This window comes from Lagenorhynchus albirostris, chromosome 8 (assembly GCF_949774975.1).
Source record: "Lagenorhynchus albirostris chromosome 8, mLagAlb1.1, whole genome shotgun sequence".
NCBI classification, from domain to species: domain Eukaryota; kingdom Metazoa; phylum Chordata; class Mammalia; order Artiodactyla; family Delphinidae; genus Lagenorhynchus; species Lagenorhynchus albirostris.
Genome location: NC_083102.1, coordinates 6,273,314 through 6,288,992, shown reverse-complemented (window position 1 = coordinate 6,288,992; position 15,679 = coordinate 6,273,314). Strand labels below are relative to the sequence as shown.

Here is a 15,679-nt window from a genome sequence, read left to right as displayed (position 1 = left end):
ACTTTAATGCATTTAAAGGTATGGAGGGCTTCTCCCCAGGCTACACTGGCAGTGCAGGATTACCACCTCTGTCTGCGTGGTCTAACGGCATTCAGCATCCTCCTGTGAGCCCATGACACCTGTCTGGTTCCATGAGACTCCGTCGTACACTCTCATTTAGCATATGGGCACCAGGTCTCTCCATTAACATATGAAAGGCAGACGGTGGAAACATAGGTGGGTCTTGATTCTGCCACTAGCGAGATCTATGGTTTGGGGGAGAAAAATATGACCCCTCTGAGCCCATCATCTTTACAGATGAGACGATAAGGAAGTATTATTGAAGTCAGGTGCCTATCGCGGAATTGTATCATACTCTGATATTTGGGCCTTGCCCAACGAGAACAAATCCGCAGACTCTCCCACTGGCAGGGGTCATGAACCCTGGCCTGCTTACCCTTACTGCTTCTCAGCTATCGGTTGGTTATAGTTATAAACTTCCAGCAGTGGCGCAGAAAAGGGAGACCACCATGTGGGGGGAACATTCCTGAGGCTCTCAGCTTCAGGGGTTTGGGATGCGGGACCAATATTAGTACAGGCCCTCCCTTCCCGGTGTTCTTGAGTTCCGAGGGTCACCAGAGCAATGGATGGTTACAGCCAGTTACATATATCAGCTTTATTGACCACTTGGCTCCAATAGCCAAAAAAGCAGTCAGCAAGGAAATGGGTTTTTCACCCACAGTTTTCTATTTCTCTCAGGAAACCCACAGTTCCCTTCCTTCTTTGCCTACCTAGATTTCTTAGCCCTACACCTCCAAAGCCCACAATGTCTGCTTAGAAATCCTCTGGATTCTTAGCCATTCCATGATCCTAATGGTGGAAGAGCCCGATTAGGAGAACAAGAGCTGGGAAGGAATGTAGAGGCTGCCATAGTCACCCGATAGCCTTCAATGACTTGCTTTCTTTCTGCCGTTTGTAATTTGGTTTGCGTGATTTCTGCTCTTATTTTCATTTCTTCTTTTTGTTTCAATTTGACAGCTTTTGTTGCTTCCCTTCAATCCTCCTGTAAAGACATTGTTCTTCAGTGCTTTCTTACTAATGATGGGTGCTATAAATAAAACTTTTACAAGGGGTAAGGGAACCACTGCAATGTACACCTCAGCATATCACAGCACAAACTTCTTGTTGTTTTCCGTAAATCCCTAGATTTTCAAGAAGTGGGAGACAGGATGTTCTATTGTACTTTCGCTTGTGCAGAGAACAACCCACATCCTGCCTCAGCTGCAGCCATTTCCTGCTCGCATTTCCTCACCACCCTGTCTTATCCATCACTTGAAATTGTGGTCATAGCACAGGCTATGAAAGGCTAGGTTACGGGGTCCAGGTCCCCTCTTGGTACCTGCTGAAGTGTTCAGAAGGGAGAGGAGAAAGGCTAGGCCAAAGAGAAATCTCACCATGGAAACTGCACTGAACTCTCCTTAGGATTCTTTTCAGACCCCGCCTCAGGCTGCCCTGGCCTGAGGATGAAGTGCAAGGGTTTTCCTGTGAGTCTCCAAACCCACAGCAGGGTCTCATTGAAAGCAGGTCCAGCAGTCAGCACTTTTGACTTTGACTGAACGAAACAAAATAAACTCTGCTCTAGACTTGAATAGGTGTGTATGGGTGTTGCTGTCTTTCAAAATCCTGACAATGAAGTTCTCAAAGCCTAAGTAGCTAATAAACAGCTGAGCAGCCTCATTGCTTTTGACTGTTGCTTATCATGAAATAAATATAACTTGAAAATGGTACTTAATGACTCATTTCTAAGCTTTGAGAGGCCGCATGTGACTATGTGGAAATATAAGGAGACACTAACATTTTTCTTATCCTCTGCAAGTAGAGCATGTTTGTATTTAGTGGAAAACCAAGGATTCCAGATAAAATAGCAATCTGGAAGACAATGGCGGCTGCCGCCTAGGTCCCTGTTAACTAATGTTCATTCAACTACAATAAAGAACAACAAGAAGGGGAAACTAAACTCTACAAAACCCATGCACTCAGCAGGAAGGAAGAAGAGCGGAGCTACCGACATGGCCAAAGTTTAACTTAAACTAATGACAGGGTGTCCAAATCCAGAAAGCATTGTGGGGAGCCCTGCAAGCTTATCACTGGTGAAAAACCATAACCAGTGGAAATTCTTTTTAAAGAAAGCAAAGTCTCTAGACGTTGTCCTAAGATCATATAACAAGTGAATAGACATTTATTGAAAAAATGTCTACTGAATCTGAGTAAGAACAGTGAGAGTCTGTATCGTGCTTGAGCCGTGACCCACTTTCTCCGTTCCCAACACATCCTCAGCCCAGCTTGAAGGAAACTCCATTCTAGGCAGGGGTGGCCGAGAAGATGGGGCTCCCTCTCCCCTCAGCTACCCAGCAAGAATATAGTATAGTACCAACAGGGCCAGGCTGGCAACATTTCCCATCCCCTCCAACACTGAGCTGCAGAGACGAAAGTTCTGGTGAGTGCAGCCAGCAGTGCCCTATTGCTCTTCTATTCATAGGGCAGACGCTCTACCCTAGGCATGACAGGCCCCAACTGCCCACACTCCAGCTCCCTCTTAAGATAGAGGTTTCACGCTAGGAGAGGCAAGTTGAGAACTCCAGAGGCTACCATCCCCTGCTCTGGGCTTGGAGCTGTGGCTCAAAGATTTTGTTCAGGATGAAAAGAAGTTCATAATAACAGAATACTCTAAAGCCCTCCCCAAAGGAAGCAATTATTTGAAATAGAGTGTGGGAAGTTCAAGTGAAAGCGTATTTCTGAAAATGATAAAGATTTTAGAGGAGACTGGTAATGTTGTGAGAGCCATAAGAGGAACCATAGGCCAACAATTTTACCAGCAAGAACCAGAAAAATAGACAGGTAAGAAGAGTCCTTCTAGGGCCAGAGAAAACCTGAAAAACTGGCCATGAAAACTACCCCTGCAAAGGAAACCAAATTTAATTAGACCAGACTGTGGAGCAATTTATGCTCATGAACCTCGTCAAAAACTAGAGTGCAATCAAATGGCAGTTAGTAAGCCTAACAGCGGGTGTAATACCAACAGAGTCACACAGATGAACAAAGAGAGTAGGGAAACAGACATTCAGAGAGAGCACTGCTAAAACTTTTCATCCCAGCTGACTGTGTGAGTGCCAAAGTCTGCACCCTCTGAGGAGCAACATCAGAGATTCCACACTGCAGGGGGAATAGTCTTCACTAGAAGAGTCTAGCTGAGTCACTAAACAAATCAGGAACAACGGCAAATCAAGCCCCAGAAAAGCAGGAGGTGAATCAGTACCCAGAGTTGCTATACTACGTTACCTAAAATGCCCAGTTTTTTAACAAAAACTGCAAGACATGCAGAGAAACAGAAAAGTGTGATCCACGTACTGGAAAAAATCAGGCAACGAGAATTGCCTGTGAGAGGGCCCAGATATTGCATTTGAAGACAGAGCTTCAAAGCAGCAATTATACATATATTTAAAGAGCTGAAGGAATCACACTTAAAGAAATAAAGGAAGCTATGATGACAATATCTCATCAAATAGAGAATGTCAATAAAGAGATAGAAATTATTTTTTATAAAAGAACAAAATAGAAATTCTGAAGTTCAAAAGTAGGACTGAAATTTAAAAATTTACCACAAGGGCTTAATGACAGATTTGAACTGACAGTAGAAAGAATCAATGAATTTGAAAATATAACAATTATAAACATATGAACTTAGCAACTGAACCCTGAAACACATGAAGCAGAAAATGACAGCAATCAAGGCAAAATAGACTATTCAACAGTAATAGCTGTAGAATCCAATACCTGACTAAGAATAATGCATCGGTCAACTAACCAGAAAGTCAAGAAAGAAATAGAAGATGTGGCCAACACTATAAATCAACTAGATCTAACACAAGATACTCCACCCAGCCACAGCAGAATACACAGAAAGAGAAAAACAAATACCGTATGCTAACACATATATATGGAATCTAAGAAAAAAAGGAAAAAAAGGTCATGAAGAACCTAGGGGCAAGACGGGAATAAAGACACAGACCTACTAGAGAATGGACTTGAGGATATGGGGAGGGGGAAGGGTAAGCTGTGACAAAGTGAGAGAGTGGCATGGACATATATACACTACCAAACATAAAATAGATAGCTAGTGGGAAGCAGCCGCATAGCACAGGGAGATCAGCTCGGTGCTTTGTGACCACCTAGAAGGGTGGGATAGGGAGGGTGGGAGGGAGGGAGACGCAAGAGGGAAGAGGTATGGGAACATATGTATATGTATAACTGATTCACTTTGTTATAAAGCAGAAACTAACACACCATTGTAAAGCAATTATACTCCAATAAAGATGTTAAAAAAAGAAAACAAAAAAAAACACCATATGATCATCTCAATAGATACAGAAAAAGCATTTGACAGAATTCAACATCATTTCATGATAAAATCTCTCAAGAAACTGGATACAAAGGTAACAAACCTCTAATAATAAAGGTCATATACAATAAGCCCAGAGCTATCATACTCAACAGTGGAAAGCTAGAAGCTTTTCCTATAAGATCAGGAAAAATACAAGAATGCCCACTCTCACCACTTCTATTCAATATAGTACTGGAAGTCCCAGGCAGAGCAATTAGCAAGAGAAAGAAATAAAAGACATCTAAATCAGAAAGGAAGAAGTAAAACTGTCTCTATTTTCAGATGACATGATCTTATATATAGAAAATTTTAAAGATTCCACTCAAAAAATGTGATAAGTAATAGGCAAATCCAATGAAGTTGTGGGATACAAAATCATATACAAAAATCAGTTGCATTTCTAAACACTAATAATGATTTATGAGAAAAAGAAATTAAGAAAATAATCCCATTTACAGTAGCATCAGAAAGAATAAAACACCTAGGAATAAATTTAAGAAAGGAGGTCAAAGACCTGCACATGAAAATTATAAGACATTGATAAAAGAAATTAAAAGACACAAATAAATGAAAATGTATTCCATGCTCATGGATTGAAAGAATTAATATTGTTAAAATACTACCCAAAAGTATCTACAGATTCAATGCAGTTCCTATCAAAATTCCAACGGTGTTTTTCAGAAACAGAAAAAACAATCCTAAAATTTGTAAGGAAGCACAAAATATTTCAAATAGCCAAAGCGGTCAGAGAATGACAAATACTGTATGATATCACTTTTTTATGTGGAATTTTTAAAAGCCAAATTCATAGAAATTGAGAGTAGAATGGTGATTACCAGGGGCTGGGAAATGGGAGAAATGGGGAGATGTTGGTCAAAGAGTACAAACTTCCACGTACAAGATGAGTAGGTCTGGGGATCCAATGCACAGCACAGTGATTATAGTGTAATTCTGTATTATCTACTTGAGAATTGCTAAGAGAGTAGATCTTACATGTTCTCACCACCAAAAAGAAATGGTAATTATGTGTCATGATGCAGGTGTTAGCTAATGTTATGGCAGTAATCTTTCTGAAATATAAAAGTGTATCAAATCAACACATCATGCACTTTAAACACATACATTGTTATATGTCAATTATACCTCAATAAAGCTGGAGGGTATGGGCAGGGGGCAGAGTGGGGGGGGTGACCAGGTGGAGTTCAGTGGGAGTTGGGTTCTTCACTAAAGAGCTGGCAGGAATGGGTGAACATCACACCCCAGCCCATTAGCTTCAGATGAAGTTAATCCCCTCACTATATCCGTGGAAAGTCAACTCCAGAAGGTTGAAGTGAGTTAGGCAAGATCACACGGTTTGTTAATAATCTAACCAGGTCCAGGGCATGTGTCACCAAAATACTTCTCTCCACACAATGATTGGCTATTTTACTCACCTTCTCATGACCCTCCTAAGAGGAGAAACAGTCACTTGAGTTGGAGGTACTAACAGAGATGGCTAGGTTAAGCCCCGTATAAAAATTTTCTGTCTTCTGCCAGCTGTCCTATTTTTAATAGCTGGAAAAGCCCTCCTTTTCTTTCAGAATGAAGAGACTTTGCGTGTGATGTTCCTAGCAGGTAGGACCACTTTGGTGGCATTGTCCACTCTGAGGTTCACTCAGAGATTCCTCTCAAATTCCTGTCCTGGGGAAGGAAGGCCATTTTATTTTGTTTTTTAAAAATGCCTGAGGGCTTCCCTGGTGGCGCAGTGGTTGGGAGTCCGCCTGCCGATGCAGGGGGCGCAGGTTCGTGCCCCGGTCCGGGAGGATCCCGCGTGCCGCGGAGCAGCTGGGCCCGTGGGCCGTGGCCGCTGGGCCTGCGCGTCTGGAGCCTGTGCTCCACAGCGGGAGAGGCCACAGCAGTGAGGGGCCCGCGTACTGCAAAAAAAAAAAAAAAAAAAAAATGCCTGTAAAGCAAAAGACAACTGGAGATAAGATTGCTGGTCAAAGGTCAGAAACAAAACGAGTCCTCAGAAACCTAAAGTGCTCTTCCCCGCTGAGGTTATAGACCCTGCCAGGGACAAGATGCTGGTGTCACAGGAACCTCTGGAAAACAGTACCATAGCCCAAAGCAGCGGGTGGGATTCGCAATGACAACATTGCACACCCACCACCTCACTGGCCAATGTTTCTGTCTCTTTAAGTCATCACCACTGGGCCCCCCCTCCCTGAGCTTCCTGAACTCTGAGGTCTGAGAGGCACAGAGACTTCCTCCATGTGTGGAGAGGAAACCGCCCACTGCACCCACAGTCCAAGGGCAGGCGGTAGGTCAGGAGCTTCTGGGAGCCAGCGTTAGAGCCTGTCGCCAATCCTGCAGGAACGGTGAGCACAAGGGAAAAGGAACCAGCCCGGAGCAGGACCTGTGGGGAACAGGAAGAGCTCTGCCTGTGTGAAGCTGGCTGAGTGAGCAGCTGCGTTCTAGTAAGTATGTGAAAGGGGGGCAGGATCTAGAAACGGTAACTTCATGTGCCTCTAGGTTTGTAAGGCTGTTCTGAGTGTGAAACAGTAAGTTCAGAATAACAGGTAATCTTCTCGAGCTCTGCAGCGCACATGCTCTTCTTTGGGACTAAATTCTCTCTCCTTCCCTACTCCCTTAGTCCTTCTGCTGGAACTACCGCAGAAGGCAATGAACACTCCCCAAATGCATGTGCAGCAAATGCAAAAGATATTCCTGGGGACTTACAAGGGAAGCTAACCTCAGAACAAGTTACAAAGTGAAAATTCTGTATATATCTGAGCTGAACCCTCCTAAAACCTCCACTCTCCTTAGCGCTATCCACAATAGTGCAAGAGACAGCTAAGGTTGTGAACTGGGTCCTCAACCCTTGCCCTACATGATCACTTGAACATCTGCTCCCCACCCCAAACTGGGCTCTGTGGGCTGCTCTGGTGTCAATTAAGGGAGTTTGTTGATTTCTAGACACAAAATAACGAATCATATTATGTGATTTAGCCCTGGGGTAAACTTTACAGAAGCTTTGGGGGGGTGGGGTGATGGGGGTGGGGTGGGTAACGGAGTGGGGGGCGGGCAGCGGCAGGAGAGTTACTGCAGAGACACCCACAGCTTTGGCTTGAGCTCTAGGCAAACCTACCATCTGAGTCCTTTGGCCAGAGACAGGTTACTCAGCCAACCTCTCCCTTTGCTTTTGCTTCGTTGTTGGTGCCAATAGGGGGAGAACACAGTTACCTGTAGGAACCAGGTGGGTGACATGAAGAGGTAGAATTTGAAACGGACGTTGAAGCACAGACAGGACTCAGGCAGAAATGTGCGGTGGGATGAATGGTCCTAGGAATGAATGCACAAGGTGGGTTGGAAAAGGCCCTGAAATCTGCTGTTTGTGGAGGGGCTGACTGGGGAGGGGATTAGGTGGGAATGAGGCTGGAGTAGACTGAGGAGAGACTGTGCTGTCGTGTTCAGGCACTCGTGTGATCAGGCAAACTTGACCACAGAACGTTTAATTGTATTAAATAATGTTGGAGTGGGTATTTTACTTCAAAAAGCCTCAGGTTTGAGGCAAGAACATAAAGAGCTGGAGGGGAGCATCCCAGTCTCTCCAGCACACAGATTATATTTAGACTTATTTATTTACTTATTTTTTACTGAAGTATAGTTGGCGTACAATATTATATTACTTTCGGGTATACAACATAGTGATTCTGCATTTTTATACTTATGCTCCATATAAAGTTAATATAAAATATTAATTAACTATATTCCCTGTGCTGTGCATTACATTGGTGTATCTTAGTTATTTTATACCCAGTAGTTTGTACCTCTTAATCCCCTTCCCCATCTCGCCCCTTCCCCCACCCCTCTCCCCAATGGTAAACACTAGTTTATTCTCTGTGTTTGTGAGTCTATTTCTGTTTTGTTATATTCCTCTGTTTGCTTTATTTTAAATTCCACATATAAGTGGAAACATACAGCATTTGTCTTTCTCTGTCTGACTTACTTCACTAAGCATAATCCCCTACAGGTCCATCTATGTTGTTGCAGATGGAAAGATTTCATTCTTTTTTATCTTTTTCATTCTTTTTTTATGAGTAATATTCCATTATATCTACCTGTCTATATATATATGACACCTTTTTCATTCATCTGTTGATGGGCACTTAGGTTGCTTCCATATCTCGGTTATTATCAATAATACTGCTATGAACATCAGGGTGAACACGTCTTTTTGAATTCGTGTTTTCATTTTCTTTGGATATATACCCAGGAATGAATTGCTGGATGATATGGTAGTTCTCTTTTTAATTTTTTAGGAACCTTCATACTGTTTTCCACCGTGGCTATACCAATTGACATTCCTGCTATCAGTGTACTAGGGTCCCCTTTCTCTACATCCTCATCAACAACACCAGTTGTTTCTTGTTTTCGGATGACACCATTCTGACAGGGGTGCTCCGTGCTTCCTGTACCTGATATCTGTTTCCCTTTTCGGGTTAGGAAAGTTTTCAATTACAATTTCACCAAATACATTTTCTACCCCTTTCTCTCTCTTTTTCTGGGACCTCTATCATGTGAATGTTAGCACACTTGACCTTTTCCCAGAGGTGCCATAAACTCTCCTCATTTTTTTAAATGTGTTTTTGTTTTTGCTGTACTGATTGGATGATTTCCACTAGTCTGTCTTCTGTGTTCTCCTACATTGCCTAATCTGCTCTTAATTCCTTCTAGCGAATTTTTCATTTCAGTTATCGTATTCTTCAGCTCTGACTGGTTTTTGCATTTTCTAATTCTCTGCTGAAGTTCCCACTGTGTTCATCTGTTGTTTACCCAAGTTCAGTTAGCATTTTTATTACTATTGCTTTGGACTCTTTGGCAGGTAAATTATTATCTCTTTCATTAGGGGTTTTTTCCTGGGGTTTTATCTTGTTCTTTCATTTAAAACATATCCCTTTGTTTTCTCATGTTGTTTGACTTTCTCTGTGTGTCTCTATGAAATTAGGTGAAACGGTTACCTGTCCAGGTCTCAAAGGCATGTCCTTGTGGGTAGCAACCCTTTGCAGTGTGCCTGTCACCAGTGGCTTTGGTGGGAGAGCTGGACGTGAAGTGAGCGGGGACCGCTTCCTCTCCCACAGTGTGCTGGCGGCCACCACCTTGGTGGGAAGCAAGGCTGGAGGCAGAGGGCTAGAGCCAGAGCCAGGTGCCAGCCAGGGCTTCTCCTCGGCTCAGGGCTAGTTGTTAGCCTATTGTGGGAGGAGTCAAGGACCAAGGGGCTGGGCAGGAGTCCTAAGGGAGTTGAGCTTCCCCCAGATGTGATGACAGTCTTCACCTTGGCTGGGGGTGTGGCCAGGGCCTGAGAGCCTGAGGCTGCACTTCTGAGCTGCCTCTACTTTTTCCTCAGTGTGTACCCCTTGGTTAGAGGCAGGATAGAGAGCCAGAGGGGTTGGAGCCACACACCGGAGCTCTCTCTGCTCCTTCCCTGGTGCACATATGCCCACTGCCAATGGCAGCCTTGGCCTTTGTGGGGGGCAGTGCTGGAGCAGTAGGGGCTGGAATGGGAGCCTGGAGAGGGCTTGGAGGTGCTCTGGGGCAGTCCCGGCAGGCTGGCCAGAGCACCAGGCAGTCTTCAATGTACTGCCTCTGCACTGGGACTGAGAGCAAGCATGCTTGTGCTCTTCAAGACCAGAGTGTCAGGTTCTTACAGCCCTCCAGTAAGCCCTACTGATTTTCAAACCAGCTAAGGGGGCTCATCTTCCCAGTGTCAAGCCCAGGCCTGCGGTGCCTAGTAGGTGGCTCAAACCCCCCACTCCGCAGGGAGGATCCCCAAGCCTGGGATAGCCCCTTCCACTTCTAGGTCCCCACTAGGGACTCAGGTCCCAACTAGATTGCGTCTCCGCCCCTGTACCAGACTCCACGTGGTCCTTTCTTTACAGCCTTGATTGTGGAAAAGCCATTTTCCTAGTCTTCAGGTCATTCTCAGAGAGAGTTGCTCTATACGTAGCTGTAGCTTGGATGTGTTCATGGGGGCAGGTGAGCTTGGGGTCTCCCTCCTCCACCTCCTGGATCCCACCTCCTAGACATATTAGGACGAGCCAAATTTTGTGGTTTTCTGAGCACAGAGTCAGGAGCTTTCCAGGTCAGCTTGGGAAAAATGTCTGTTTTCTGATTTCCAAAACCAAAATTCCAAGTTTCTTCTTGTTTCCCAGGCCAACAACCCTAAGGTAGGTCTTAAGTCAGTGAGCAAACTTTCTTGTTCTCAGGGTTTGACAAACCCCCCACCCCACCCCCAGCTGCTGAACCTCCAGGGAAAACTTATTTTCTACAACTTACGTCACTGACATAGAATTACCTGGGAAAATGAACATCAAAAGCTTATTCATTGACATAGAGTAAGTGTTGTCATCTCCCCTCTGCTCTCTGCATTTCGAGGCCCTGAAAAGACAGCACAAGCTCACCAGGTGTTCTCATAGTATCGTCCCAACCACAGACCGAGCTCTTCCACTGTCTTCCCTAAATTCTGATGCTCAGAGAGGGCAGGAACTATGACATTTTCACTGTGGTGTCACCAGCATTTGGGGCTTTGCCTGACACATAGTAGGTGGTTTTACCTATGAATGAATAATGAACGAGTGAACGAATGAAAAAATAAATAACTTGTGCTGGGGACACTTTCAGGGAATCATGAGAGGACAGAAAACAGCAAGAGATGAAGAAAACGCCTATGGTAAGAACATGCCTCACAACGCGTGTTTGCCCCCAGGTATGAGCTCTGGGTAGTAAGGGGGATGGGCTAACTCAACACTGAACAGAGAGAAGCCCCAGAGGTTTCTCGATGCTGGGATGAAACAGCAAGAGCCCTGGGGCTGGCATTTGACCTAGATCTCTGCCCCTGACCTGCTGTGAGATACTGAGTTCTTTGACTAACCTGCACCTCCGTCCCTAAGGTAAAATGAATAAACCTCCTCTGATCTCCACAGAAGGGGGTGTAGAGGGAATCCAACTATATACTAGAGGGAACATGACTCACCAGGTAGAAGGTGTTAGGGAACAAGGATGGAGGGTTAACCAGGTATCTTATTAGGCAGCAGGTCTAAGAGAGAGGAGAGGATGAGGAGGGAAAGAGGGAGGGAAGAAGAGATGGTCTCATCTTATCCTCCCAACAGCCCTATGAGGACGGCGCTACATTAATGATCCCATTTGTGCAGGAGAGGTTTAGCACTTAGATTAAGCATCTTCCCAGGGTTACACTGCTGGCCGGTGGTGGGGCTGTGATTCAGACCGAGGGTGTGGGACAGCAGACAGCCCTCGTGGCCAGGCCCACTGCCCCTCCTGCCTATCTTCAGTAAGAGGGTATCTGGGGAAGTAAGGCAGAGGCCACTGAAGTTGTCCAATAGGGAGCAGCTCTGCGCAGTGTGGATGGCAGGTCATGTCACACGAAGTAATGGCCTGTATCATACAGGGATGTCCTCTACAGAAACGTTCACCGGGTGCTGGTGCACCTACAGGTGCATGTGTGACGCCAAAGAGGGAAGAAATAGACGGGTAGAGATCCCCCGGAGTTCACAGATCTCCGACCAGGGCACTCAGTAAAGGTTTGGTCCGAAAAGCAAAAGTCGAAGCACTCTGTTCTCCTTTGTTCAAAGGCATCCAGGGGACCCGGGTGCCAGGATATGTGCTTTCAGGTTCGGGAGCTTACAGATCATTGGTGCTCACAGGTTTAGAAGCCCGCGAGTCTGCCCTGCAGGAGCCCAGGCTGCGGCTCCTCCTGGCCGGGAGGTCAGGGACTGGGAAAAGCGCCACGGGAAACAGCATCCTGGGCCAGAAGCGCTTCCTCTCCAGGCTCGGGGCGACGTCGGTGACCCGGACCTGCGCCACGGGCAGCTTCAGGTGGGCCAAGTGGGACGTGGAAATCATTGACACCCCGGACCTCTTCAGCTCCAAAGTCTCCCAGACGGACCCGGACTGCGCGGAGAGAGGCCGCTGCTACCTGCTCTCGGCGCCGGGGCCCCACGCCCTGCTCCTGGTGACCCAGCTGGGCCGCTTCACGGCCCAGGACCAGCAGGCCTGGAGTGGGGTGAAGGCGCTGTTCGGGGACGGCATCGTGACGCGCACCATCGTGGTCTTCACCCGCGAGGAAGACCTGGCTGGGGGCTCGCTGCAGCATTACGTGCGCGACACCGAGAACCGCGCGCTCAGGGAGCTGGTGGCCGAGTGTGGGGACCGATTCTGCGCCTTCAACAACCGAGCCGCCGGCGGGAAGCAGGAGGCGCAGGTGATGGCGCTGATGGGGCTGGTGGAGGAGCTGGTGAGGCACCACGGCGGCGGCCCCTACACCAACGACCTGTACAGCCTGGCACAGGCCCTGCGGGGCGCGGACCCCGCGGAGAGGCTGCGCAGGGTGGCGGAGCGAGTGGCCTTCTGCGCGCAGAGGCGGCGGGAGCGCTGGCTGCTGACCTGGCTGTGGCGGTGGCCCAAGGCGCGGGGGAACTGGCGTAAGCTGGGCGCGTGCACCCTAATGGGCGCCCTGGTCCTGCTCTACCTGCTCTGCAGGCACCGGCCAGAGGCCCTGACAGGGTGATATTCAGTCTTGCAGGTAACCTGGCAAGAAAGGAACTGAACACTTGGGTCTGAAGGGGGATTTCAAAGGAATCAGAGTTTTGAAGAGTTTCATATTTCCTCCAGTAAACAGTTTTAAAATAAAGTTGTGCAATTTTAAAACGTCCTTAAAACGTGTTAGTTAGCTTGATGTTTCGGTCCTCTCTTGAAAAATAGTGGAATGACTGGTGATTTTTAGTAGAAAATGGGTTCATAGCAAAGGGAAAACAGCTATTTTTATTTTGAGCTTGTGTTTGTTTGTTTAGACACTGCCTTCCTCCCTTTGGACTGCTATTTAAAAAAAAAAAACAAAAAAACACAGACTGCATGGCTTAGAAACCACAGACATTTATTTCTCCCACTTCTGGAGGCTGGAAGTCCAAAATCACGGTCCGGTTGGAGGGAGAGCCCTCTCTGAGATTGCAGACTGCCAGCTTCTGGCTGTGTCCTCACCTGGATGGAAGGGGCACTTTGGCAAGGGCACTAATCCCAATCATGAGGAATCTACCCTCATGACCAAGTAACCTCCCGCTGACCCCATCTCCTAATACCATCCTCTCCAGATTAGGTTTTCAACATGTAAATGCTGGGGAGGGGGACACAAACATTCAGAGCATAGCCTGCACTCTCTCTTCTTGATGTTTTCTGGTTCTTATGGGTAGATATCTCCCTTCAGTGATCCTTGTAATTTTTTTTTTTTTTGCAGTATGCGGGCCTCTCACTGCTGTGGCCTCTCCCGTTGCGGAGCACAGGCTCCGGATGCGCAGGCTCAGCGGCCATGGCTCACGGGCGCAGCCGCTCCGCGGCATGTGGGATCTTCCCGGACCGGGGCACGAACCCGTGTCCCCTGCATCGGCAGGCAGACTCTCAACCACTGCGCCACCAGGGAAGCCCCTGATCCTTGTAAATTTTTATTATCATCAAGGAAAGAGATGTCACAGTCATACATATTAATGTTTACTTCTGATACATCGGTTTATTTACCAGTACAATGGCTTAGTACCAAGAAGTTAAATGTAACTACACTGAAAATAACACAGTTTCCAACTTTCTAGCATGGATTAGGGTTCATGTCTGTCCAAAATGAAGTAAGATTTGGGGAAAATAACATGCAATGTCTTCAATGTAGTCATCTATCTGGATTTTTAAATAATAATAATAATAATAATAAAGCGCCTGTCTCAAAATGGAGAAGAGAGGGGTGGCAGGGTCATCGGCAGAGAGCCACAGAGCACCGGAGGCTAGGTGTGGCTGTACCGTGGGGTTTTTACAGGGCATGGGCCAACCCACATAAGTCTGTGAATGCCAGCCTTACGTTGTGTAAGCAAACGCTAGGATCTGTTTATTTCCATATTTCTGAATGTGACAGAACACTTTAAAGGAAGTCGTTCTATCAGCCATGTGCTAGTTAGGAGGTGTGGATACAGGAGGAGGCAGATATCCCAATACTACCAGGGCTCAGGGGTGCTAAGGGCCGGGAGGTTGTGCGCAGGCATCCTAGGGCCATCCCAGCTCCACGTGGAGAAGGGGCCTATGCACATGCACTTCGATGCCACCTCGGGTTAAGGGCCTGCAGAGACTCAGGATGACTATGGGCTTAGAGTGGCCTACAGTTGGGTGGGGGGGTACCTGAGGGCCATAGTAGTGGGGCAGGGAGTTGGGCTCTGTGAAGCCTGGATGGAAAAAAAGTACATTATCAATTCCTGCCTTCAGCGTCGTGCTGGGCCCATGCAGGAACTCTCAGCCATGGAGGCACTCTTTCCACACCCTGAGGGCCCCAGGAAGGGCCGACGTAGCGGAGACCGCCTGTGTCCGCAGCTTGCCCATCCAGGGCCACGTGCGCATGAGCGTGCGTTGTAAGCCAAAGACTTCGCTTACCATGGGGTTGATTGTAACCTGCTTGTTCTTTCATTTTTCGTTTTCTCATGTCAGGGTGTCCACATATGCCCTCCAGTTTCTGTCATTGCTTATTATTTTTGTCTTGTTTGTAAATGGACATGTGATTTTTAAAATAAATATGAGTGTTAGGATTGTAAAATTCTCATGCGGACTGTAGCATATAGAAATGTGTAGGATCAGAGGAAGGCTTGACATCCGTGGGTGAAACACCCTGCTTGGGGCATCACCAGGACCATTGTGGGGGACAGTGGAAAGAGCAGGAGATGTGCAGAGGGCTTGTGTGACAAAGCCGGTCCCCTATGAACTTGCTCCAGGACCTTGGGCACAAGGGGAGTCAGCTTTTCTTGAGATGCATATATTAATATTAATCCTATAGCTTTCATGTATGATGAAGTAACATGAGTGAAAGCACTTTGTAGGTTAAATTCCATAAGAATATAGTACAGAAACAAAAAGTCTAAGAAGAAACTTCTCATAATAATAATCCTCATAAATAAATCTCATACTCATAAATACATAAATTTCACACTCATGAATACTCCGCATTTATTCTTCATAATAATAACTACTCCACATTATTCTATGTATAGAGTTGGGAGCTAGTGGTAATATAAGGTCGGCATGATTAGTCATCAAATATATTTACAAAGTGCAGTCAAAGTTGTATTTGTTCTCTAAAATATTGCTAGTTTCTAATCCTTAGATTTAGAACTATGCAACATGACTCATAAGTAAATGGAAGACACGATTTTTAGTTTTTAAAATGTAATTTAGGGACTT

At 46.2% G+C, this 15,679-nt stretch overlaps 1 protein-coding gene and 1 long non-coding RNA gene across 4 annotated transcripts; one reads left to right on the top strand and one right to left on the bottom strand.

Annotated features, from left to right (window-relative positions):
• Positions 1–6,132, bottom strand: LOC132524463 (uncharacterized). Of its 2 annotated transcripts, none has more exons than XR_009541884.1 (3): positions 5,850–6,132; positions 917–1,039; positions 1–245 (listed from the first exon to the last, which is right to left on the bottom strand). It is a non-coding gene; the product is annotated as an uncharacterized LOC132524463 (long non-coding RNA). The 2 variants fall into 2 exon arrangements; XR_009541885.1 differs by lacking the exon at positions 5,850–6,132 and adding an exon at positions 1,434–1,557 and having other exon boundaries at positions 917–1,042.
• Positions 6,133–6,685: 553 nt separating this feature from the next.
• Positions 6,686–13,146, top strand: GIMAP1 (GTPase, IMAP family member 1). Of its 2 annotated transcripts, none has more exons than XM_060156379.1 (3): positions 6,686–6,876; positions 11,081–11,129; positions 12,121–13,146. In XM_060156379.1, the coding sequence occupies exons 2-3, from the start codon at positions 11,087–11,089 to the stop codon at positions 12,981–12,983; spliced, it is 906 nt and encodes a 301-aa protein (XP_060012362.1). In that variant the 5' UTR covers positions 6,686–6,876; positions 11,081–11,086; the 3' UTR covers positions 12,984–13,146. The 2 variants fall into 2 exon arrangements, with proteins under 2 accessions (XP_060012362.1, XP_060012361.1); XM_060156378.1 differs by having other exon boundaries at positions 12,049–13,146.
• Positions 13,147–15,679: the final 2,533 nt, after the last annotated feature.